General features: G+C 44.4%; 1 protein-coding gene across 1 annotated transcript in view; it reads left to right on the plus strand.

The window, feature by feature from the left end:
* LOC144890823 (uncharacterized) overlaps positions 1-25,011 on the plus strand; it is a 131,024-nt gene that overhangs the window by 75,814 nt on the left and 30,199 nt on the right. Inside the window, exon 2 of the mRNA XM_078772672.1 lies at positions 17,307-18,889. Within this exon, the coding sequence (XP_078628798.1) occupies positions 17,333-18,889 (1,557 nt within the window). The 5' untranslated portion in view covers positions 17,307-17,332. The remainder of the gene's footprint in view (positions 1-17,306; positions 18,890-25,011) is intronic.

Below are 25,011 nucleotides of genomic sequence, written 5' to 3' on the forward strand. Positions count from 1 at the left end.
ATGGCAATGGCGTCGCGTGTGGAAGGATCGCTCCGGCAGATCCAACGTCGAGGGTGTCACCAGTAAAGCGCGGCGTTACGCGCGCTGCTTGCGAGCAAGGAGGAAGCGGACAAGCGGTAACTTATAAGCGTCTTTATTTCAGGAGCTCACTGTAACACTGGCGCGCTCCGGGCTGCGCGCCCGGTGTATATCATGAGGCCACGCCTACCCCTCGGGCGTGGCCACCGCCCACTTGGTGCGCGGAATGATGTCACCACGCCAGTGGGCTTTTGTGTCCGCCACAATATAATATAACAAGTATCATGAAACATTTACATTTTGTAGTGTATTGTAAAATTTAAATAAACATAAATGTAAATTTCGCATGTGGAAAAAGTAAGTACAGCCCTACATTTATCACTACTTCAAATACCTAAAATTAGAATCAGGTGCACCAGCTCAGGTGCAAATGATTAGAACATCGTTAGAGAGGATCTTGGAGGAACCTGTCTTATTTAAACCTCAGACATTTAGTTTGGTTTGCTCTGTGTTATTGAAATGTGCGGCGTCACCATGCCTAGATCAAAAGAGCTCTCTGAGGCCTTCAGAAAGAAGGTTATATATGCCTACGAGTCTGGGAAGGGATTTAAAAAGATCTCCAAACAATTTGAAATCAATCATTCGACTGTCCGGAAGATCATCTACAAGTGGAGAAGATTCCAAACAACTGCCAACTTGTTCAGGCCAGGCCGCACCAGCAAGTTCAGCCCGAGAGCAGATCGCAAGATGCTGAAAGAAGTCTCGAAGAACCCCAGAATGTCATCACGGGACCTACAGGTAGCTCTTGCCACTGTTGATGTCAAAGTGCACGAGTCTACCATTAGAAAGAGGCTGCACAAATTTGATCTACATGGGAGGTGTGCCAGGAGGAAACCTTTGCTGTCCAGAAAGAACATCAGGGCAAGACTAAAGTTTGCCAATGAACACCAAGGCAAAGAACAGCACTTCTGGAACAATGTGCTCTGGACAGATGAGCCAAAGGTAGAGCTATTTGGCCACAGTACCAGAAGACGTGTTTGGTGAAAACCAAAGACAGCATTTGACCACATGAACCTGATACCAACTGTAAAGCATGGTGGTGGAAATATTATGGTTTGGGGCAGCTTTGCTGCATCAGGGCCTGGGTAGCTCACCTTCATATAATCCACTATGAATTCTTCATTGTACCAGAGGGTGCTTGAGGATAATGTGAGGCCATCTGTCAGGAAGTTGAAGCTCAACCGAAGGTGGACCTTGCAACATGACAATGACCCTAAACATACCAGTACATCCACCAAGGAATGGCTGAAAAGAAAGAAATGGAGGGTTCTGGAATGGCCAAGTCACAGCCCCGGATCTAAATCCCATCGAGATGTTGTGGGGTGGATTTGAAACGAGCTGTGCATGCAAGAAACCCCTCAAACATTGCACAGCTAAAATAATTCTGCATGGAGGAGTGGGCAAAAATTTATCCCAGTCGATGTCAGAGACTGGTAGACAGTTATAAGAAACGCCTACTTGAGGTTGTTTCTGCCAAAGGGGGCAATACCACCTATTAGAGCCAAGGGTCTACTTACTTTTTCCACATGTGAAATTTGCATTTATGTTTATTTAAATTATACAATGGATTACAAAATGTAAATGTTTCATGATATTTGTGATAATATATCACCTTTATCTATCAATATTGTTGAAATGAAGATCAAATAGCTGTATGTTGAAATATGTTGAAAAAGTCAAAACTTTACATGGGTTGAACTTACTTTTTCACGTGACTGTACATGTGAAAAACACAGACCCCCCACATCTGACATGTGATAGAATAACCAAATAACGAGTGGAATAACGAATCAGCTCTCACCTCATCAGTTATCCCAGGTTGCTAAGATTAAATAAATAAATCGACTCCTCCCATGCTCTTTCAGCCGGAGAAAGCTGCATAAATGCAACCATGAAAGGCTACACATGATAAGCCCTTTACTGTTTCAAACTCTTCCCCGAGTCCCTCCACAGCTGTAATTACATTTACATATAGTACACGCGAGAGAATCCCAATGCTACACACCCCTCAACTGCCGGAATAATATGAATAACCAAAAGGTTTGTTTTTCTTGTATTTTTTTTTCTATATTTTTTTTGTATACAAGATCGAGGCTTGTGTAAGAGCTAACATTAATGACAAAAAAAAACAAACGGACACATACGACGAAATAAAGGGAGTGGTAGACAAGATGGGGAGAGAGGGTGAAGCACACAAGTACAACATTTGAGAGCAGGGATATCTGGAGATCTGTGGGAGGAAGAGGGATTGTGGGGGAGGAGGCATGGAAAGGGAGGTGAGGGGGTGGGAGAGGTATAAAACACATGGATACAGCTAGGACTTCCAGGAAAGAAGTCGGTATTTCAAAAAAGTGGATCTGGGGTGAATTAACAGGGGTAGAAAAGATCAAGGTTTTGGATGGGTTTGAACAGCTGTTTGGTGAACATAAGAGATGGTGGTGAACAGCTGTTTTAAAGACCTGGAGGGATGAGTGGGATTGAAGAGAGTGAGGGAGTTTGTTCCAGAGGTGGGAGAAAAGAGGAATGAAAGAGTGAAGGTGAGCAGAGAGTCTTGATTTTGGCAGTTTCACCAAAAGAGGGTTGCAGGCAGATCTTGTGCGACCTGTAGGAGTATTTGGGGGACAGAGCACAGACAGGGCTGGGGGGCTAGGCCAGAGAGGAGTTGGTAGAAGACAGAAAGACCACCAACCTGCCTGCGGTGAGTGAAAGGCCCTCAGAGTTAGCTTCATCGCGGGAGATTCCAATGATTCTGAAAGCTTTGGTTTCAACAGCGTGAAGCCGAGCTAGGTGTGAGGCAGGAGCACCAGCCCAGAGGGGAGAGCAGTATTCCATTGAGCTGCAGATGAAAGCCTTGTATGTGGTGAGGAGCTCAGGTGTGCCAAGGAAGGACTTCGCATGACGGAGATTGCCCAGTCGGCGACTGGCTTTGGAGGCCAGCTTGGAAATGTGTTTTCCTCAGGAAAGATCATGGCAGATTGTGAGACCCAAGCGATTGAGTGACAGAACTTCTTGGAGAGGATTGTTGAGAAAATGGATGGGAGGGTTGTCCGGTCGGTCTTTTCGGAGAGACATCGTAAGAGTGTGAGATTTGTCAGGATTGAAAGACATGTTCCACTTGTTTGCCCAGTCTGTGATTTTGTCCAGGTCTGCAGAGAGTGAGGAGGCTGCAGACTGCCGATGTGAGGGATGAAGAATGGAGCGACAGAGAGTAGAGTCATCAGCAAAGAGATAGAGAGGATTTTCAAGAGAGTCAGAGAGATCATTGATGAAGACCAGAAAAAGCACAGGGCCCAGAACACTGCCTTGGGGAACTCCAGCCTGAACAGGAAGAGGAGATGAGAGAAACCCATTCAGGGCCACACGTTGACTACGACTAGAGAGGAAGTCCGCCAGCCATGCATGGAGATATCCATGGACACCAAAAGAGGAGAGTTTGGTGAGCAGAGCGGGGTGCCAGACCGTATCGAAGGCATGTGATATGTCAAGGGAGACGGCTCTAATTTCCTGTTTGGCATTGAGGACCTCCATCCATTGTTGAGAAAGCAGAAGCAGCATGTCCAGAGTAGAGTGACCAGGTCTGAAACCAAATTGTTGATCAGAGATCAAGCCATTGGAGAAGAGGAAAGATTTCATATCTGAAGCAATGATGGATTCCATGACTTTGCTGATAATTGGGAGAAGGCTGATTGGTCTGTAGTTGCTGGGATCTGTTTTTGCACCTTTTTTGTGCAAAGCGGTGATGTTGGCAGATTTCCAAACAGATGGCGGATGACCTTGAGCAAAAGAGAGGGTGAAGAGAACAAAGAGAGGGAGTGAAAGAGCGGAAGAACAGGATTTTAGGACCCGTGGGCTGATGCCATCAGGTCCAGTTGCAGAATCAGAGTCGAGAGTTGACAGAAACTTTTCCATCTTGTCAGGAGGAAAGGACACAGAGTCCAGTAGCAGCTGGGTACGACTGGGTACGGTGGGTACAGAGAGGGATGGGTTTGGGACACAAGATTTAGAGGCAAACACAGAGTTGAGGCATTCAGCTTTTTCACGTGCGGAGTCAGCCGTGTGGCCGTTTGAGGTGAGGGAGGGGATGGAGGGGGAACAAACACCAGAAACAGATTTGACCAGACACCACCAGGATTTGGAAGAGGGAGTCAGATAAGAGAGTTCGGTCCTGAGAACGGAGAGATATTGTTTCCTCGCTCTACTGAGGGTGGACACACATTTGTTTCGGGCTTTGTGAAAGGAAATGAGATTTCCTTCCGTTGGATTTGCTTTCCAGGAGACGGAAGCAAGTTGTTTCTGGGCAATAGCCTCAACACAAGATTCCATGTACCATGGACGGGAGGAAGGGTATGACTGACGGAAGGGTATGACAGAAGGGTATGACGGAAGGGTATGACGGGAGGAAGGGTATGATGCCACCATGGACGGCACTTCCCTTCCATCTCGTCTCTTGCACACAACATATGTCCACTCTTCTTCTGACCAATACTTCCACCACTTCTCCTGATCTCCCTGTCATTGTCCCTACATTCCATGTCCAAAACCTCAGAAACCGATCTCCACTTCGGGCTGTACCCTGCCCATATGTAGTTGTAATTGTCATGGTTCTCTTTTTGAGGCAATGTTTTTATGGCCGGATGCCCTTCCTGATGCCAACCCTCCTAGTCGTCTCTTACGACATGCAGGGATACGGTGTACCTATTCTAATCCAGGGTATACACTGGGAAACATTTAAAACATGGAAATTCTGGGGGGTGGGGGGGGGGGGGGGAGGGCAGCATCAGCATCATGGCTGCGGGGGCCCTGTCAGCACCACACCATGTCAGCCCGGTCAGCACCACACCACGTCGGCCCGGTCAGCACCACACCACATCGGCCTGGTCAGCACCACACCATGTCGGCCCGGTCAGCACCACACCACGTCAGCCCGGTCAGCACCACACCACGGCAGCCCGGTCAGCACCACACCACGGTGGCCTGGTCAGCACCACACCACGTCGGCCCGGTCAGCACCACACCACGTCAACCCAGTCAGCACCACACCATGGCGGCCCAGTCAGCACCACACCACGTCGCCCCAGTCAGCACCACACCACGTCTGCCTGGTCAGCACCACACCACGTCAGCCCGGTCGGCCCAGAGCCTGGCGCGAAGTCCAAGGACATCAGCACGTCATCCGAAAACAGCTCCGGTTGGTGCAAACCACTCGGTCAATGGCGCGAACCAGGTCCGGACATGCCCTTGCTCGCTCGGCCCCGATGAAGGCCTCGCTGGGTGTTCTCCAAACAGGGGCAAAATCGCCCAAGCCGCGCTGGATTTCGGCAGCGGAATCCTTGCTCGCTCCGCCCCGACGAAGGCCTCGCTGGGTGTTCTCCAAACAGGGGCAAAATCGCCCAAGCCGCGCTGGATTTCGGCAGCGGAAGCCTTGCTCGCTCGGCCCCGATGAAGGCCTCACTGGGTGTTCTCCAAACAGGGGCAAAATCGCCCAAGCCGCGCTGGATTTCGGCAGCGGAAGCCTTGCTCGCTCGGCCCCGATGAAGGCCTCGCTGGGTGTTCTCCAAACAGGGGCAGAATCGCCCAAGCCGCGCTGGATTTCGGTGGCAGAAAGCAGCCACGAAGCGACGATATTCGGTCGGGCTGTAATGCGAACACCACGGCGGCCCGGTCAGCACCACACCCTTGGAAAGGACTTCGATGCTGTGGAGAGATCAAAGCAAGCGGAAGTCATATACGTATATATATATATATATATATATATATATATATATATATATATATATATATATATATATATAATTATATATATATATATATATATATATATATATATATATATATATATATATATATATATATATATATATATATATATATATATATATATATACTGTATATATATATGTGACACACATTCAATTGTAACTATTAATATTTACTGAAAAAAAAAGTTCCTAGTGTCCCATTATGATGACACATGGGTGCTGACGGTTTGGGTTTCCAGCTCCAGGCACCAGTAATAGCAGAGTGCACTGTGTGAAGAGGAATATAAATGCAACAGCCAGGGAGAAGCCAGTTATCTGCTCAATCGATTACATGCCAGCAGCATAAGCTTGCACTGGAAGTAAGCCATCCCAATAGGAAGAGGGGATTTGAACTGCTCACAAAAATAAATATAAAATATTTCTTATTCAAATCATGGTCATTTGGTGGCAATTTTCACGTTCCTTGCAAACAACCACAACAACAATCTATGCATGCATATTTATAGATGCACAGCCATACCCTTCATGATTAATGTGGGTGAAGTGGGCAAGATGCAAGATTCACTCCGCTCCCACCCACTTCGTGTAGCCTTGATTCTGGTTCCCGTTCAGTATCCTGAACATTCGCACCACAAGACTCTCTTGCTGATTGTATAGCGTGCAACTTATACAGAGAATGTTCATTGCAATGACCAAAGGACCAAGGATGATGCATATCCACCTGCAGGCGATGATGCATGCATCCCCACCTTTCTTTATGAAACCATCTTTATCTTCTTTAATGCAAAACATTGCCCAACCAATGTAAGGTAATCATCTGGTCTAGATCCCATTATAAGTTCACCTGGTTGTTCTGACTTTCCTTTTGATTGTTTTGAGTGAAAATCAAGCTTTTTCTTTTTGTTTGTGTTTGCATTATAAAAAGGTTAATTTTGGTGTCTTTCCCATGTTTTTATAATTACCAACTTGTGATAGATCTATGATGTATTCAAAGCAGTTTAATTTCTCATGTAATCCTTTGCAGTATTTAATGATGAACATAACTTGTGATTTGATGAGTATAACATTGAAAGCCTGTGTTGACAAAATCCTGAAATGTTGTTCAAAATATCCTAAAGCACCTGTGTCATTCAGAAGCAAATGACAACATGTGTTGCATATATTTGGTATGTTGTCGGTCCGCAGGTTATTGTCGGTTCGTATAATGTCGGTCTTCCACTCACATTGATGTTATTTGACCTCTTTCTCACTTGTCTGTCCATTCCTCTCTTTTTGTCAGTTTTTTTTGACCTACCACCCATAATTGTCATTCATCTTTTCCATGAACCTCTTCCTTAAGTATAATGCCAATTGAACCGCTTGATGAATGCTGCAAAAGGTCTCGTTGTTGTTGTTTCGTATGCAGTCTGAGGCTGCGGGTTGCATAATTTTTCTGGAAGTGCATTTGTTCCACTGATGCAGTGCCCCAATTACCAGTAAGCTGGTACTCAATTTACTGACCTCGTGTGGAATACAGGCTGAGTCAATCCCCCTGGCATGAATTCAATGATCGACCGGGATTCGAACTCAGGATCCAAGGATCCCAAGCCAGCACCCTAACAGTTAAGCCAAAACCTGGCTAAAGGCCTGGTACAATTGGCTGAACCATTGTTTGTTCAATACATGAAGCATTGCACTTTCAAAGCATAGCACCAAACCAAGCCTTTTGCGCATGTGCTGGGTGTTGTTCTTCAGTGACTTGGTTCTGCTCATCCTGCCGTTACTAGCACAAAATCTGTAATTCAAATAATCTTTCAAACATAATTTTCATCATTTAGACAAAAGAGTGGAAATTTCAATGGTTAATCACAATTGTTGTGTTCCTGAATAAAAATCGGACTCACGAGAATATAAGAAAACGAGAAATATTCCTGTATGATCGGAGTCAAGTTCATACCATTACCTGTTGATACAATTGGCTAGTGGTGGCAGCATGTACAACACACTCACACACACACACACTACATGACCTAAAGTATATGGACACCCAAACATCAAACATCTCATTCCAAAATCATGGGCATTAATATGGAGTTGGTCCCCCACGCCTTTTGCTGCTCTAAACAGCTAGCACTCTTCTGGGAAGGCTTTCCACGAGATATTGTAACATTGCTGCGGGGATTTGCTTCTATTCAGCCACAAGAGCATAAGTGAGGTCGGGCACTGATGTTGGGCAATTAGACCTGGCTCACAGTCGGCGTTCCAATTCATCCCAAAGGTGTTCGATGGGCTTGAGGTCAGGGCTCTGTGAAGGCCAGTCAAGTTCTTCCACACCGATCTCGACGAACCATTTCTGTATGAACCTCGCTTTGTGCAAGGGGGAATTCTGGGAATTCAACACACATAAACTCATCCTGGGAATTCTTCCAAAATAAACTGCTCTCTCTCATGCACAGATTTATCCCATCTCGTCTTCACTTGTCACACCCTTCTTCCTGCCCATGGCACACGGAATCTTGTGGTGAGGCAGTTGCCATGAAACAACTTGCCTTCGCCTCCTGGAAGGCAAATCCAACGGAAGGAAATCTCATTTCTCCTCACAAAGCCCGGAACAAGTGTGTTTCCACCCTCAGGAGAGCCAGGAAACAATATCTCTCTACTCTCCAGACTGAACTCTCAAACCTGACTCCCTCTTCCAAATCATGGTGGTGTCTGGTCAAATCTGTTTCTGGTGTTTGTTCCCCCTCCATGACCTCCCTTACCTCAAACGGCTACACAGCTGAATCCGCACGCGAAAAAGCTGAATGCCTCAACTCTGTGTTTGCCTCAAAATATTGTTTCCCAAACACGTCTCTCTCTGTACCCAGTTGTACCCAGCTGCTCCTGGACTCTGTCCTTCCCTCCTGACAAAGTGGAGAAGTTTCTGTCAATCCTCGACTCTGATTCTGCAACTGGACCAGACGGCATCAGCCCATGGGTCTTAAAATCCTGCTCTGCTGCTCTTTCACACCCTCTCTCTGTTCTCTTCATCCTCTCTTTTGCTCAAGGTCATCTGCCATCAGCTTGGAAATCAGCCAACATTACCGCTTTACACAAAAAAGGTGCAAAAACAGATCCTTGCAATTACATACCAATCAGCCTGCTCCCAATTATCAGCAAAGTCATGGAATCCATCATTGCTTCGGATGATATCAAATCCTGCCTCTTCTCCAATGGCTTGATCTCTGATCATTAATTTGGTTTCAGACCAGGTCACTCAACTCTGGACATCCTGCTTCTGCTGTCTCAACAATGGATGGAGGTCCTCAATGTCAAACAGGAAATTAGAGCTGTCTCCCTTGACATATCATATGCCTTCGATACAGTCTGGCACCCCACTCTGCTCACAAAACTCTCCTCCTATGGCATCCATGGAAATCTCCACGCATGGCTTGCGGACTTCCTCTCTGGTCGTAGTCAACGTGTGGCCCTGAATGGGTTTCTCTCATCTCCCCTTCCTGTTGAGGCTGGAGTTCCCCAAGGCAGTGTTCTGGACCCTGTGCTTTTTCTGGTCCTCATCAATGATCTCTCTGACTCTTGAAAATCCTTTCTATCTCTTTGCTGATGACTCCACTCTCTGCCGCTCTATACCTCATCCCTCAGATTGGCAGTCTGCAGCCTCCTCACTCTCTGCAGACCTGGACAAAATCAGAGACTGGTCAAACAAGTGGAACATGTCTTTCAATCCTGACAAATCTCATACTCTCACTATGTCTCTCCAAAAAGACCGACTGGACAACCCTCCCATCTACTTTCTGAACAATCCTCTCCAAGAGGTTCTTTCACTCAAGCTTTTGGGTCTCACTATCTGCCATGATATTTCCTGGGAAAACCACATTTCCAAGCTGGCCTCCAACGCCAGTCGCCGACTGGGCATCCTCCGTCATGCAAAGTCCTTCCTTGTCACACCTGAGCTCCTCAACACATACAAGGCTTTCATCCGCAGCGCAATGGAATACTGTTCTCCCCTCTGGGCTGGTGATCCTGCCTCACACCTAGCTCATCTTCACGCTGTTGAAACCAAAGCTTTCAGAATCATTGGAATCTCCCACGATGTAGCTAACTCTGAGGGCCTTTTCACTCACTTTCCGCAGGCAGGTTTGTGGTCTTTCTGTCTTCTACCGACTCCTCTCCAGCCTAGCTCCCCCAGCTCTGTCTGTGCTCTGTCCATCAAATATTCCTACAGGACGCACAAGATCTGTCAGCAACCCTCTTATGGTGAAACTGCCAAAATCAAGACTCTCTGCCTTCACTCTTTCATTCCTCTTTTCTCCCGCCTGTGGAACAAACTCCCTCACTCTCTTCAATCCTACTCCTCCCTCCAGATTTTTAAAACAGTTGTTCACTGCCATCTCTTATCTTCCCCCATCCAAAACCTTGATCTTTTCTACCCCCGTTAATTCACCCCAGATCCACTTTTTTGAAATACCGACTTCTTTCCTTGAAGTCCTAGCAGTATCCATGTGTTTTATACCTCTCCCACCCCCCACCCCCTTTCCATGCCTCCTCCCTCCCCCCAAGCCCTCCCCCTCCCACAGATCTCCCGATGTTTCTGTTCTCTGCTGTTGTACTTGTGTGCTTCCTTCTCTCTCCCCATCTTGTTTCCCCCTCCCTTGATCATATGTTTTTTGTGTCAGTTTTTTTTTTGTGATTAATGTTAGCTCTTACACGAGCCTCGATGTTGTACACAAGCAAAAAAAAAAAAAAATTTGTCATGCTGAAACATTAAAGGGCCTTCCCCAAACTGTTGCCACAAAGTTGGAAGCACACAATCGTCTCGAATGTCATTGCATACTGTAGCATTAATATTTCCCTTCACTGGTATTAAGGGGCCTAGCCCGAACCATGAAAAACAGCCCAGACCATTATTCCTCCTCCAACAAATTTTAGAGTTGGTACTATGCATTCGTGCAGGTGGCATTCCCCTGGCATCCGCCAAACTCAGACACGTCCGTTGGACTGCCAGATGGTGAAGCGTGATTAATCACTCCAGACAACGTGTTTCCACTGCTCCAGATCCAATGGCGGCGAGCTTTACACCACTCCAGCCGACGCTTGGCATTGCTCATGGTGATCTTAGGCTTGTTTGCGGCTGCTCGGCCATGGAAACCCATTTCATGAATGAAATATATAATATATATATATATATATTCATTCATTCATTTTATATATATATATATATATATATATATATATATATATATATATATATATATATGTATATATAATATATATATATTGTTGTGGTTTTGAGTTTGTACAATAAAGGTTAATTTTCCCCCTCATAGTTAGTCACATTACAACATGTAGCCTCGCGATAGTTCAGTTATTTCTTAGTATATGTAAGCATAGTCCTTTTCCTGTGTTAGTCTTGCGTTGAGTAGAATAATGAGAGTTAGGTCCTTTCATTGCCTTTATTGCCTTATGCCGCCTTACGCCGCCTTATGCCGCTTTTGACTTTTGGCGCAAATTAACACGAGGCAGGCCTGGCAAATCGAGGCAAGACCGAAGGAGGGCGGAGGAGAAGCTGACGGTAAGCGCGAGCCGCTAATCAGGGCTCGAATGGGAGTGGCTGCGTCACTGCGTCACAAGGCGTGGTTAGAACATTCGAGAGGGCTAAGGGGGTTGGCAATATAACCCGTTGCGCGAAGCCCCCACCGGAGTTCTGTGGAAAGGTGAACTTGCAAGTTGTGAGAAGGGCATGCGCTGGGTGTTGAGCTTGAGTAGTTCTGTGGAGGGAGGCGCTTGAACAAGTTCGAAGTTCTGTGAGTGTTGTGCAAGTTAGGAGTTCTGAGAGAAGACGCGCATGAACCAAGCTATAAGCGCTCTTACAAATTAAACGCTCGGTTGAGCTTGAGGCAGAGCCTCTATTGGGTTACGCGAGTGATAGCGCGCTGGTAATTAAACGCGCTGTGGAAAACCGCCAAGCCTGGCGAGAGACGCGTGCATTTCCCTCCCGCCTGCCTGCTGTGCCCTTTGTTCGAGAGACGCGCTACAAGAATCCCTCCCACCGCCTGCTTGCCTTCATCGCGGGACGTGCTGTGACTGGGGAGAGCCACGCCGGGCGAGGCCGTTCCTGGACGACCAAGTTGGTGCATTCAGAGCGCGTGAACATCATCCTACCTTCATTTCCCCCTGTGAGTGTGATCGGGCCCGTGTCTGGGAATTAAGTATAAGACTGCTCTGCGTCTCTGTGATTCTTCCAATCATTGTACATAATAATAATTAAACCTGTGTTCTTCCTTCATTCGACCGTCTCGTCCCTTCCATCATTGACTAAGCGTGGTACGAATAGAACCGCTCTAATCGGGTTCCAATACCAAAGGTAACTGCACGGACCACGTGGTACGCAATCCGCTTGGTGTACTCAAATTACACGTGGCTCGTGCGAGGCTTGATTCCCCGCTTCCACGGCGGCGCAGGTATTTAGGTACGTGTGAGAATTGTCCCGAAACCCTACCTTGCGTTTGCCCGGGAGGGGCGCTTCAAGTCTCTCGGTTGCGCCGATCCAACAAGAACAAGGGGCTTAATCTCCCCTTGGTTAGGGCAGGAAGGGCGGCGAAAACCACAACAATATATATATACATATATATATATATATATATATATATATATATATATATATATATATATATATATATATATATATACACACACACACACACACACACACACACACACACACACACACACACACACACACACACACACACACACACACAATTGGTGCAGCACCTCATCTCCGACTATGTAGGGGATGGGCTAAATAAATTGAGATATATAGGATAAGCCTTTCCAGTATTTTACTTGGGGTGCATAAGAGAAATGGGCCGATATGATGCTGGGATATTCGGAGGTTTGCTCGGTTTTAGTATTGGTATAATGATTGCTTTTTTCCCATATAGAGGGAATTTTATTGTGTACATGAGTACTGTTGTTGTATATTTGAGTTATTGCAGTAATGGCTGAAGAGTCGAGGTGTTTCAAGTGCATGTTTGAGATATTGTCTGGTGCTGCAGAATTGTTTAAAAGTTTTCATCATATCTGTTACTGATTGAAAGGTTAAAGGTGATGGAGCTTCAATGTCAAGTTTCAATTCCTTTAGCCTTTTGGTGATTGATCTGTTTCTGGAAATGGTGGGTTTGTGACTGATTGAAGCGTAGTCGTTGATGAGGTTGTCTGATTGTTGCTTTTTGTTTGGGATTGCGTTGTCTTGACAGATTACTGATTCGTGTGATCGGGATGGGTTGTTACTTGAGTTGTACATGTTTGAAATAATATTCCAGAATTTTCTCCTGTTTGCTTTATGGCCAAGACTGCTGATGATTTTGTCCCAGTGTTTTTTTCTGTTTTTTAAATTTTGTTGTTGTCGATGAGTGTGGGGGTTGTGTTGTTTAATTTACAAATTTGCTGTTGGTCATGAAGGTTGAGGTGTGCCATTTGTTTGAGAGTATCTATTATATGTGTTATATAATATGTGTATTATATGTGTATTGTATTATATGTGTGTGGTGTTATTACATGTGCATTATTATATTATATCTATTATGTGTATGTGTTAGCTCTTACACGAGCCTTGATCTTGAATACAAAAAAACAAAAACGATTTGTTTTATTAATAGTTCTATTAGTAGGGGGGGGGGGGGGGTGGTGTGTGTGTGTGTGTCTCCATATGCGGGATTCAGAAGGTGGGATGGAGCTCTACCAAATCTCAAAGCATCGGCCTCTGTGTGTGCATGTGTATATACACATCTATATAATAAAGCAGGAGTGTCTGTCTGTCTGTCCGTCTGTCTGCCCATCCCCGAACTACTCCCTCAGTTTTGGGGCTAGCTCCACCAAACATTCTGTGGAACCTTTTAGGGTCCCAGCAGGAGCCCGAAGGTGGGTGGGAGGTTTCATAAATTTCTCAATACAGTTAGGATTTTGAGTTTAAACCCGCATGAAGCTGCACTCTCTCCACATGTAAACACATTCACAGGTTCGGCATTCACAGTTTCACCATTTACCGCATGTGCAAACATTCACTAGTTCGGTAATATTGCAATGCATTTCCACCCGAAAACCCATCTTTCTCCATGTGTAAACAACCACGCCTTTCAACTTTTTCAGAGTTTTGTTCCAAGGGCTAGTCTCAGGATCGTTACCGAACCTCAAATTGCCTCCAGTTGCAGTTCATTTGTGGTAATATTCCCGGGGATGTTATTTTTTAAACTCGGTGAGGTTCTTCTTCATCAATCCTGTTGCTCCAATTTATCACTGGTACCATTTGGATGCTCTTCAGCTTCCAAGATCTCTTGACCTCATTTTTGAGGTCCTTGTATTTGGTCATTTTCTTGATTTCTGCGTTGTTTCGGCCAAAATCGCTTGGTACTATATGTGTATGTGTGTGTACACTACATGACCAAAAGTATGCAGACACCCCATATAATTTGTGGATTCGGCTGTTTCAGCCACACCCATTGTTGACAGGTATATATAATTAAGCACACAGCCATGCAATCTCCAAAGAGAAACATTGGCAGTAGAATGGGCCGTACCGCAGAGCTCAGTGACCTTCAATGTGGTACTGACATAGGATGTCACCTTTGCAACAAGTCAGTTCGTCAAATTTCTGCCCTGCTAGAGCTGCCCCGGTCAACTGTAAGTGCTGTTATTGTGAAGTGGAAATGTCTAGGAGCAGCAACAGCTCAGCCACGAAGTGGTAAGCCACACAAGCTCACAGAACGGGACCGCCGAGTGCTGAAGCGCATAGCATGTAAAAATCGTCTGTCCTTGGTTGTAACACTCACTACCGAGTTCCAAACTGCCTCTGGAAGCAACGTTAGCACAACAACTGTTTGTCAGGAGTTTCCAGACGGAAGCCTCGCCTCAGTGAAAGACACATGAAAGCACGCTTGGAGTTTGCAAAAAAGCACCTAAAGGACTCTCAGACTGTGAGAAACAAGATTCTGTGGTCTGATGAAACCAATATTGAACTGTTTGGCCTCCGTCTGGCCACTCTGCCATGAAGCCCAGATCGGTGGGGGTGTTGCAGTGATAGACATGCAACAAAAACCAAGTGGCTTGGTTTTTGCTCTGATATGCATTGTCAGCTGTGAGACCTTATATAGACAGGTGTGTGCCTTTCCAAATCATGTTCAATCAATTGAATTTACCACAGGTGGATTCCAATCAAGGTGCAGAAACATCTCAAAGATGATCAAGTGAAATGGGAGGCACCTGAGCTAAATTTCAAGTGTCATAGCAAAGGGCATGAATACTTACGTATGTCAATGTGATATTTCATTTTTTTATTTTTTAATAAATTTGCAAAACTTTCTAAAATCCTGTTTTCTCTTTGTCATAATGAGGTATTGAGTGTAGATGGATGAGGGAAAAAATGAATTTAAACGATTTCAGCATAAGGCTGTGAACTACCTTTAGAGGCCATTTTTCCCCACAGAGCAGGGGTTGGTCCTTTTTCGGGCACCTTGGTCCCCTTTTTGAAGCAATGTTTTATGGCCGGGTGCCCTTCCTGCCACCAACCCTGTTGTTCACCTCTTGCGACACACAGGGAATTATGAGTGAACTAGTACTCAATTTGCCGACCTCAGAAGGATGACAGGCTGAGTCAACCCCCCTGGTGTTAATTCAGCGATTGACTGAGATTCGAACCCAGGATCCTGGAATCCCAAGCCAGCACCCTAACCGCTAAGCCAGCACCAGGCTTAGCATAAGGCTGCAACATAACAAAATGTGAAAAAAGTGTAGGGGTCTGCATACTTTCTGAATGCACTGTATGTCATCCATAACTTTTTCAAATATCATGTTATTAATCGTTTTAGCCCTATTATTGAATGATAAATGACAAATTGATTGATCACAATGGTGAAGAATGGCTTAAACATTTTTAAAAGTCTCGTTTTCGGATATTCACCAAATTCGATTTGTTCTCGTCACACACTCAACCTCTCCACCAAATTTCGATTTTTTTTCCTTTTGACAGCATTATAATATACTTTGTGTCCTTTATGGAAAAAAGCTGCTTTCCTTATGTTTTTAGCTCACCTGGGCTTTCGCGATCAAGCAGTGTGCTTCGATAAGTCAGTGAGCGAGTGAGTAAGTGAGCGAGTGTGTAAACACTTCACTCATTATGGCTTTTACCAAACACACTATTTTGATTAGACTTGGCAACAAGCTTCATATCTGATGCCTAACCGAAGGTGTATTGACCGCATCAAAATCTGCTTATTAGGGAGGTCTAGGGAGGGTGGTTTGACCCCTTCCCCCCCTCAAAATAGGTATTTGTCCTCTTCTCCAAAACTACACACGGTTTTGATGAAACTTGATCACAGCCTTCATCAGCCGTGATGTACCAACGTTTGTTTACGTCATTAAAAAAACATCAGGGGTTTGTCCCCCAAAATAGGGGAGCTCAGGGGCATTGCCCTTATATTTTTTAATACTCCATAAGATGAACATAGAACAATGATAGTTGATTATTATAGCACAATAACGATATTAATGGATATTGTGACAGCTGTTAGATTAATTCTTTCTGATTAATTGTTTGTGGAATGTCCAATGTATCTTATCTCATGTCCAATGTCCAATGTTAAGTCGAATGTAAGAATTTTTCCTTTCATCTCAAACAAAAGCCGATGTAATACTGCACAACTTTTTTTTGTTATTTAATGATAATTATCAGCTTTTTTTGTTTTACTGCTAAAAAGAGATGGCTCAAAGCTGCATGCTATTAATCAGCGTGCAAACGTACCAGTACCTGCATATAAGATGAACCAGCAAAGTTGAAGAGACAAGTCATTATTTCTTCCTTAAACTAAACGTGAAGTCAGGTGTCGTGTTTGTAATGTACAACTGAAAAGGTTGAAATAATACTTTCCTCAAAACCTAGAGTTGACATTTACCCAAAGCTACCGTGTGCTTGGAACCGGAGATGGGAATTTCCAATGGGTAATAGGCAAATGGATGGAATGATCTGATGATCGATAGGCATACATTTTGATGGACAAATTTATGAATAGTGAACAGATGTCTGGTGGCAGAATTTAACTTCACTTGATGAGTTTACAATGCCATGAGATTAATGGCATTGGCATCGATATTCACAGCTGCTGTATTTCATTTAAAGTTTTGCTTTTGAAAAAGTAATCATGCAGACGATGTCGTATAATTTATTATGAATACATTTCAGAATTAAACTTTGTAAGATGAGCTTTCATAAGTGCTTGTTAATTATTCCATTGACCGGTTGAATTCGAGGTTTTTGGGCACGTTTGCATCGTGAGCTTGTCATGCTGGACGTCATTATCGTGTTTCTCTACTATGACATTTCTGCTTACAACTGCTAAGTGTTTCAATAACTTAAATGAAGTAAACACACCAAATCACTGTTGTTGAATAGCATGGTACGTCTGGTCTCTTATTATACCTCTTTATGTCTTACAGCCCATCAGACTTGCTGCCACAGCAGCATGGAATCTTCGTGGGCCACACTTGGCTGGTTTTGCTTTCTGCATCTCCTGAGCATGGTCCTCCTTGGGAGCAGTACCTCACACCATCAAGCAAGAGAAGGTGGCTTGCACTTGTACACCGAAGATAATGCTTGGGCAGGGCAGAAGGTTGGTTCACGAGTGGAGCCTAATTCCTGGACAAAGTGGTCGCAGTTCGTAGCCGGACCACATATGGTGACTGGATCTCGATTGAAACCAAGTGCATTTCTCTTGTACCATGAATTGGGTGCTTGGGAAATTATACCTAGTGAGTGGCCACGACCCAAAGCATTAATTCGCCAGCGACGGTCAGTTGAATTTGGACGTGCTGCAGAAAGTGTTATTGATCCGTTGTCAGCTTCTAAAGAACAGCCGCAACCAGGAAAGCAAAAAGGATCTTGGCTACCGGGTGGTCTTGTTCAACTGCAATTTGTAGTTCGTGAGGAGACTCCCCCTGGATCATTGGTTGGGGATGTTGGGGCAGCGTTGGGCCTTAGTCCCGCTGAACTCACATCACGAGGCCTTCGTGCTCTACCTGGCACCAATGGATCTACGCTGATGTCATTGAGCAGCCAAAGTGGGCAGCTGCGCCTCGTTCACCGGCTTGACCGAGAAGCGTTGTGTCGTGGTGAAGATGACCTTCCAGGGTCTACCCTGACGCTCACAATTCCTGAAGATGTTCAATCCGAGTTTTCCACGAAAAATATTATTTTGGACAGCGAAAAACCAGAATCACGGGCTCGTCGCTTTGCCCTTGTGCCGAAAATATCCAACTGGCCTCTTGCAACACAAGCAGAAGAAACTGCAGCAATATCTAAACTTCCAAATTGGAGGCTTTCTCGTTCAGCCAGACATATTCCTGACCTTCATCATGCAGATAATCTAATTGGCTCAGACGTAGCAATTCAGGGGGAGCTGTCATTACTGCGCCCATTTCCAATGGCTAATCTTCATCATGGGAGTTTTGAACCTCTGACTCCGCACAGCGTTGCAGAAATGGGTGACGACATAGGTCCATTATCAGCTCCAAATTCACCAACCACCATGGCTCTACAAACATGTGTGCTGCTTTTTGAAGCTGTGCTCGCACGACCACTTGCATTTGTACGTGTTTCAGTCAAGGTAGTTGATGTAAATGACCATTCTCCACGCTTTGCTGCTCCTCATGCTGTCCTTGAGGTATCTGAGTCAGCACCCCCAGGTACACGGTTACCTCTCGAACCTGCCCACGATCCTGATGCTGGCTCCAATGGCCATCTTGCTTATGAACTGCAACCTGCTCATGGTCCATTCTCACTTGGATTGGCTGCTACAGGACCTGAACTCCTTCTACAGCATTCCCTTGATCGTGAGCAGGCCCCACGACATGCATTAGAACTCCGTGTGCAAGACCGTGGAGAACCAGCCCGCTCCGCTAGTGCCCGCATCCTTGTACGTGTTCTTGATGCCAATGATAATGCCCCCGTGTTTGGACGTCCACTCTACCACGCACGCATCACAGAGGATGCCCCTCCTGGCACACAATTGGTTGCCCTGCAGGTAGGCTGAATGCCCATTGCCCTCTGTGCTGGCACATTCCATGTCTTGTGGGAAAACGTGCATTTTTCTTGGAATGGATTCACGGTGGCCTTTGGCGCATCTGGGAAAAATGCACTGCTCACTCTCAGCTAATTATCCAACACAATTAGGTTTAACATCTGTCCATGGATTCTGCAATTACTCCATGATACGAAGACCTTTGAGGCACTGTGCAGCCGCTTCTGCAACAGCCGCTAATTTGCATCTCACAATTGCCAGGTGATTCTGGTGAAATAAATTTTTGTTTCTCCGTTACAGCTGTTCGTTTACACGGTAATATACCAGCAGGACATGCTTCTGCCAGATCTTATTGGCAGGAGCTGGTAATCTTTTGCTAACCTTCAGATGTAACTACAACTCTATTGTGCTTCTGTAGCGGAAGTGTGGTTAAGATTTTTCTCAATGAGATCTTTGCAGAGACCACTTGAACAGCTGTTATAGAAATCCCCCAAACGGATCCACAATGAACACACAAACGTGTATGTTTTAAGTGCATAGTAGGGATTCCTATTATTGCTCACGAAGGATCGCATATTACTGTCATGTAAGTACAGTTTTAAATTACAAATCGTTTATTTTATGCAATTTGTTGGGATGAATAAAGCACCGTTATCTTAAATGGCAGCATTTAAATGGAAGTCAAGTTTATGCATAGAGGCCTCCAACCTCCAAATGTCTTGTTATGGAGCTAAGGTTTGGCCTTGTTTGAGCTTTGAATGTATCACCTAACTCTCACTTATTGTTTTGCCATGACACCCCTTGGCTTCACACAAATTCCCAATGAGCTTGCTGCCATAACGCTCCGGTTGAGACCTGCCTTCTTAACAAGGCATCCATTGATTCCTCGTTGCCTCGTTTGTAGGGACAGGCTGCTTGCCTCCTGCTTGGCAATTATTTCGAAAGGTGGCCCAATCACTGTATTCCTAGCACACACTCTTGTTGGTTCACCATTCAGTAGGTGCTCAGGATCTACTTCACTCACCACCAGTTGTCAATGCAGGGCCAACGAGACGTACACATATCATGTGCTTGCCTGCAAAGATAATAATTCATGTAAGATGTGAACATGCTCACATGAGTTTTCTTTTGTGTTTTGTCATAGGTTTTCAGGAAGTGTTTGTGACAAAATAATGTATCCTACAAATGTAGGGAAGCACGTTTTAATAAAACCTGTAGGTTAACAACTAGACTGTTGTTATGGTGCTGGAGACTGTGATTGAAAGAAAGTAGGAAACTAGAAAGTTAATAGAACACCTTATCCTATGCAGTCTTGAGAAACAAGGACATGGGAAGGGGCTGCAAGCGGCTAATTTGATCGGTCAGATAAATGCCGTAAGATTTTGTGCAAGTACTGCTAAATGGAAAGTATTGAAAGTACCAAAAGGTGATTTAATTGGTGTTCTACAGTATTCAAGTATATAATTCAATTAAAATAAAATAAAGATTTTAGAGGCTGGAGAAACAAATATTTTTTGGATGTTTACCGCTGTTGACGCAGCGTCCTTTACACCACCTTGTATAACACGATCGATTAGTTATTCGTGCCTGTTGTTTGTATCCTTTATGACGTTGCTAAAAACAGCAAGTTTCCTGTTTGGAATGATTTCCAATCTTGTTTGACTGCCAGACAATCAGACAGAGTAAAAACATACTTCACTCCTCTGTGCATGTGTGATCGGGATGGATTCAGAGCCAAAGTACTGTTAAAATACAAGTTCGTTTTCCGATTCATGGTCCGATTCCTGTTCGAAATACTAGATGGTATTCATAGAATACTTACCCTGTGCAGTCAACTTGTTGCGAGCCAACTCTTGTGTTTTTGAACATTTTTTTTCTTTGATCCAGTATGGCTGTCAGACCACGTGAGCGATGACATAAATTTATATTCTCTAATATAATTGTTGCATATATCACGCTCAATACATTCCAAACTGATAAGACTAAGCGTTGTCCCTGTCGAATTATGACGTCAAAATTATGGCACCAATGACATCATCATTAACATATCTTATTCCCCGAGAGCAGTACTTGACAATGAGCCATGTTTAATTTTTTTCCATTGAGCGGTTTGGGAGATATAGAGGTGTAACGTTTTTCCAAGATGGCGCCTGCACCACGTGACCTATGACGTTATAATTATCATTAAAAAATTATACAGGAGCCGCACATATTCTGAAAATTTTGTGAATATTTTGCACATATTCTGAATTGATAAATATTCATAAATTTCATAAATTTTTTCGTAAATTTTCGAAACAGTTTCGACAGTTTTCACTCTGGTTGTTTTCTTTCTCTTTCTTGTTTTACACGGCTCCTTTCCTATGCCATCTTCAGGAGCTTGCATAAATGCCATTGACGGCACCGAAGGGAGCCCGCCCGGCAATGACCCGCGCTGAAACGGAGTACTCAGTTTCCACTCCGGTTTCTTGTTTTGTTGTTTGTTTGTTTTCTTTCTTGTTTGTCTGGGTGATATCTCTGGCATCCTTTGAGCTAGGAAGCTGAAGTGAGCAAGTACTTTGGCAAAAACAGTATTTTTTGATTTTTGATTGATCAATTAATTGATAATTATTAGTTACTCAATTATTATATCGATTAATTAACTACTTATGTATTTCCTTTCTCTTCTGGGCATTATCTCAGGCACCTTTTGAGTTAGGAAGCTGATATTTATTTGGACATGAAAATGACCAAGTGATTTGGCTGTAAAGGCTATTTTTGATTTATTGATTGATCAATTAATCGATTAATAAATTTATTGATTAATCAATTAAACAAAATTATGCCGATTAAAATTAAAATCCCTCTTGTCTCGTCGTAAAATCCTCTAAAATCCAGATTAATCAATCAAAATTGCCGGAGGCATTATGTTTTCCGGCTGTCTGTCCGTCTGTCCGTCCATCCGTACGGGCTAAACCTCGTTTTTCTCAGCAACCATATGTCTGATTGAAACGAAACTTTCAGGGTAGGAGTGACACCCATGCAGAATGTTTTTATGATAATTGTGATGTCATAAGTCACGTGGTATGGCAGCCATCTTGGATTAAAAGCAAATAATTAAATAATTATTTCTCGGAAACCGCTGAATGGGAAAATTTGAAACTTGGCACATTGTCAAGAACTCCGAATGGGGAACAAAAGCATGATAATGACATCATAGGTGAAGTGGTATACCAGCCCAAAATGTTTTCATCAAATTCCTTATCCTAAAAATCTGAAATTGCATGCACACGATCTATGACGTATTTGTATTGAAATATTAAATTTATGGCATCATATGTCACATGGTTTGGCAGCCATTTTGGATTGAAAGGAAATATTAAATAATCATATCTCTGAAACCGCTCACCCTATCGATGCGAAATTTTACAAATATCATCTAACAGCACTGTTGCATATACGTAGTTTCAAAATGATGATGTCATTGGTCACGTAGTTTGGCAGCCATCTTGGATAGAAAAACGAACCTTATCCGATCAACACGAAACTTCACAAACGTGATCCACTACCCATACATATGCAGAGTGATGGCATCTACCCGTTGTGGGACAATGCGGAGTCATATTGGCGACAGTCACATTGTTCTAGTTTTTTTTCGATTTATGGCTTATTTAAATATTTTTCAAAAAGTTACAGCTTCGGATGAAGCACTGGTGGTTTAGGTATACTATTAGCCAATTGGTGAATACATTATTTTATGATTACTGTTTATTGATTTTAATTATGCAATTAATCAATCAATTATTGTACACCTCTCCCTCCCAATACTGTCTGTATGTGCTGCATGGCGGTAGCGCCGAATGTGCCCTGGCAATGCCGTGCTGGAGGGTGATATTTATTTATTTGGCATGGGGGTGATGTACTTTGATTGTATCTGTACTTGTTTGACCATGATTTAATTACGTGTTTGCTCTGCTGGTTGCATCATTAATGAGACATGGCTTTATTGCTGATTCAGTGCCATCATAAATTAATAGGCAAGAATTTACCTCTTAGCTGCGTTAACATGGCACAAAATTATACTCTCTTTGAAACATCTACAAGACAGTGAAAGCAGTTCGGATGTCAGGTTTATTTTATCTCCACAAACGATGGCAGTTTGAGACAAAAAAAAGCAAATAATTTTATTGAACACATTTTCATATTTATCATTTAGCAAGCAGTGCTTTTCCTATTTATTTCCTCTCTCCATGTCATAGCATCCCCTATACTGTAGCCTGGTGTTGGTGGCTTTTGGCTTAACGGTTAAGGTGGCTGTCTTGAGATCTTACAGTCCTGAGTCTCAAGCCCCTGTCAAGCCGATTAATTAACACCAGGTGGGTTGACTCAGCATGTCATCCTTCTGAGGTCGGCAAAATGAGTACCAGATGACTGGTAGTGGGGGGCATTGCATCAGCGGCACAGCCGCACGCCCAGAGAATGATGCCTCCATCCTCCACAGGCTGCATACAAACCACCAAATATACATTGTATTTACTTTTACCTGCTGCTCCCATTGTGCTGTGATTCAACACGGGACAGTGTGTTCTTGTTTGCACCACTGACACTCCGAGTATTCACCCTCTGTTGTTCAGATGTTCCCCATGAGAGCATTCATGAAGGCATAAAATGCATTCAAGATAATAACTTCATTGGAAAAAGCTTTGAATACCCGGTCTGTACCCCGGTTTAGAATAGGTACACCGTATCCCTGCGTGTCGGACGAGGCGACTAAAAGGGTTTGCGTCAGGAAGGGCATCCAGCCATAAAAACATTGCCTCAAAAAGAGAACCATGACAATTACAACTACATATGAGCAGGGTACAGCCCGAAGTACCCAGTGGGGGACCCCACTCCGTCTCGTCAAAACTCAAGGTGGGGAACGCGATCGAAGCAAGGGTGGAAATCACTCCATTTATGACGACGAAACGTCTGATGCCCGACGTGGAGATCGGTTTCTGAGGTTGGGGACATGGAATGTCGGGACAATGACAGGGAGATCAGGAGAAGTGGTGGAAGTATTGGTCAGAAGAAGAGTGGACATATGTTGTGTGCAGGAGACGAGATGGAAGGGAAGTGGTGTGAGAATGGTGAAGGGTAGGCAGGGACTGAAATACAAGTTTGTGTGGCAAGGGTGCCCGGAGGGCGTGAATGGTGTTGGTGTCCTGTTTTCTGAGGAGTTTGTAGCCAGTGTGGTGAGTGTGACTAGAGTGAATGAAAGGTTGATGATGGTGAAAATGATGATTGGTAAGCTCTTGGTGAACGTCATCTCGGGATATGCTCCGCAGGTTGGTTGGAGTGATGAAGAGAAGGACAAGTTCTGGTGTGCGATAGAGAAGCTGATGGAAAACGTGAAAGATAAGGAAGTTGTTGTGGTAGGAGGAGACCTAAATTGACATGTGGGAAGGAGTCTGGACAGTTTTGAGGGAGTTCATGGGGGTTACGGATATGGTGTGAGAAATGGAGAAGGTGAAAAGATTTTGGAGTTTGCTGATGGAGCTGATTTGTTGATTTGTAACACTCAGTTCCAGAAAGAGGATAATAAGCTTGTTACATACACGTCAGGTGGGTCGACGACAACCGTTGACTACCTGCTGGTGTGTAGGTGAGATAGGGGGCACCTCCCGGACACAAAGGTGATCCCAGTGGAGGAGGCTGTTTCACAGCACTACTTGGTTGTCTGCGACATAAGGGTGAAAGGTGCGAAGAGAGCTCGGCGGGTGAAGTACCAACCGAGAATGAAGGTGTGGAGGTTGAAAGAGGTGACAGCAAGGGAGGCATTAAAAGAGAGGCTGAGTATGGCAGAGGATGATGGGGTTGAGCTTGAAAGTGGTTGGATGTCAATGAAAGATAGTCTGTTGGGAGCCGTTGGTGAGGTATGTGGATGGACAAAAGGACCACCGAGGCACTCGGAAACATGGTGGTGGGATGATGAAGTTGGAAAGAAGATTGACAAGAAGAGGAAGAAGTTCAAGGAGTGGCAGAAAGCGAAGGGTATGGGGGCAGAAGAAGCAGAGCATGAAAGTTATAAGGCAGCCAAGAAGGCTGCAAAAAAAGAGGTAGCAAAGGCGCAGGAGGCACATAGGAAAATGTTCGGAGAACGCTTG

Source organism: Myxine glutinosa, chromosome 2, assembly GCF_964187855.1.
Source record: "Myxine glutinosa chromosome 2, kmMyxGlut1.1, whole genome shotgun sequence".
NCBI classification, from domain to species: Eukaryota; Metazoa; Chordata; class Myxini; order Myxiniformes; family Myxinidae; genus Myxine; species Myxine glutinosa.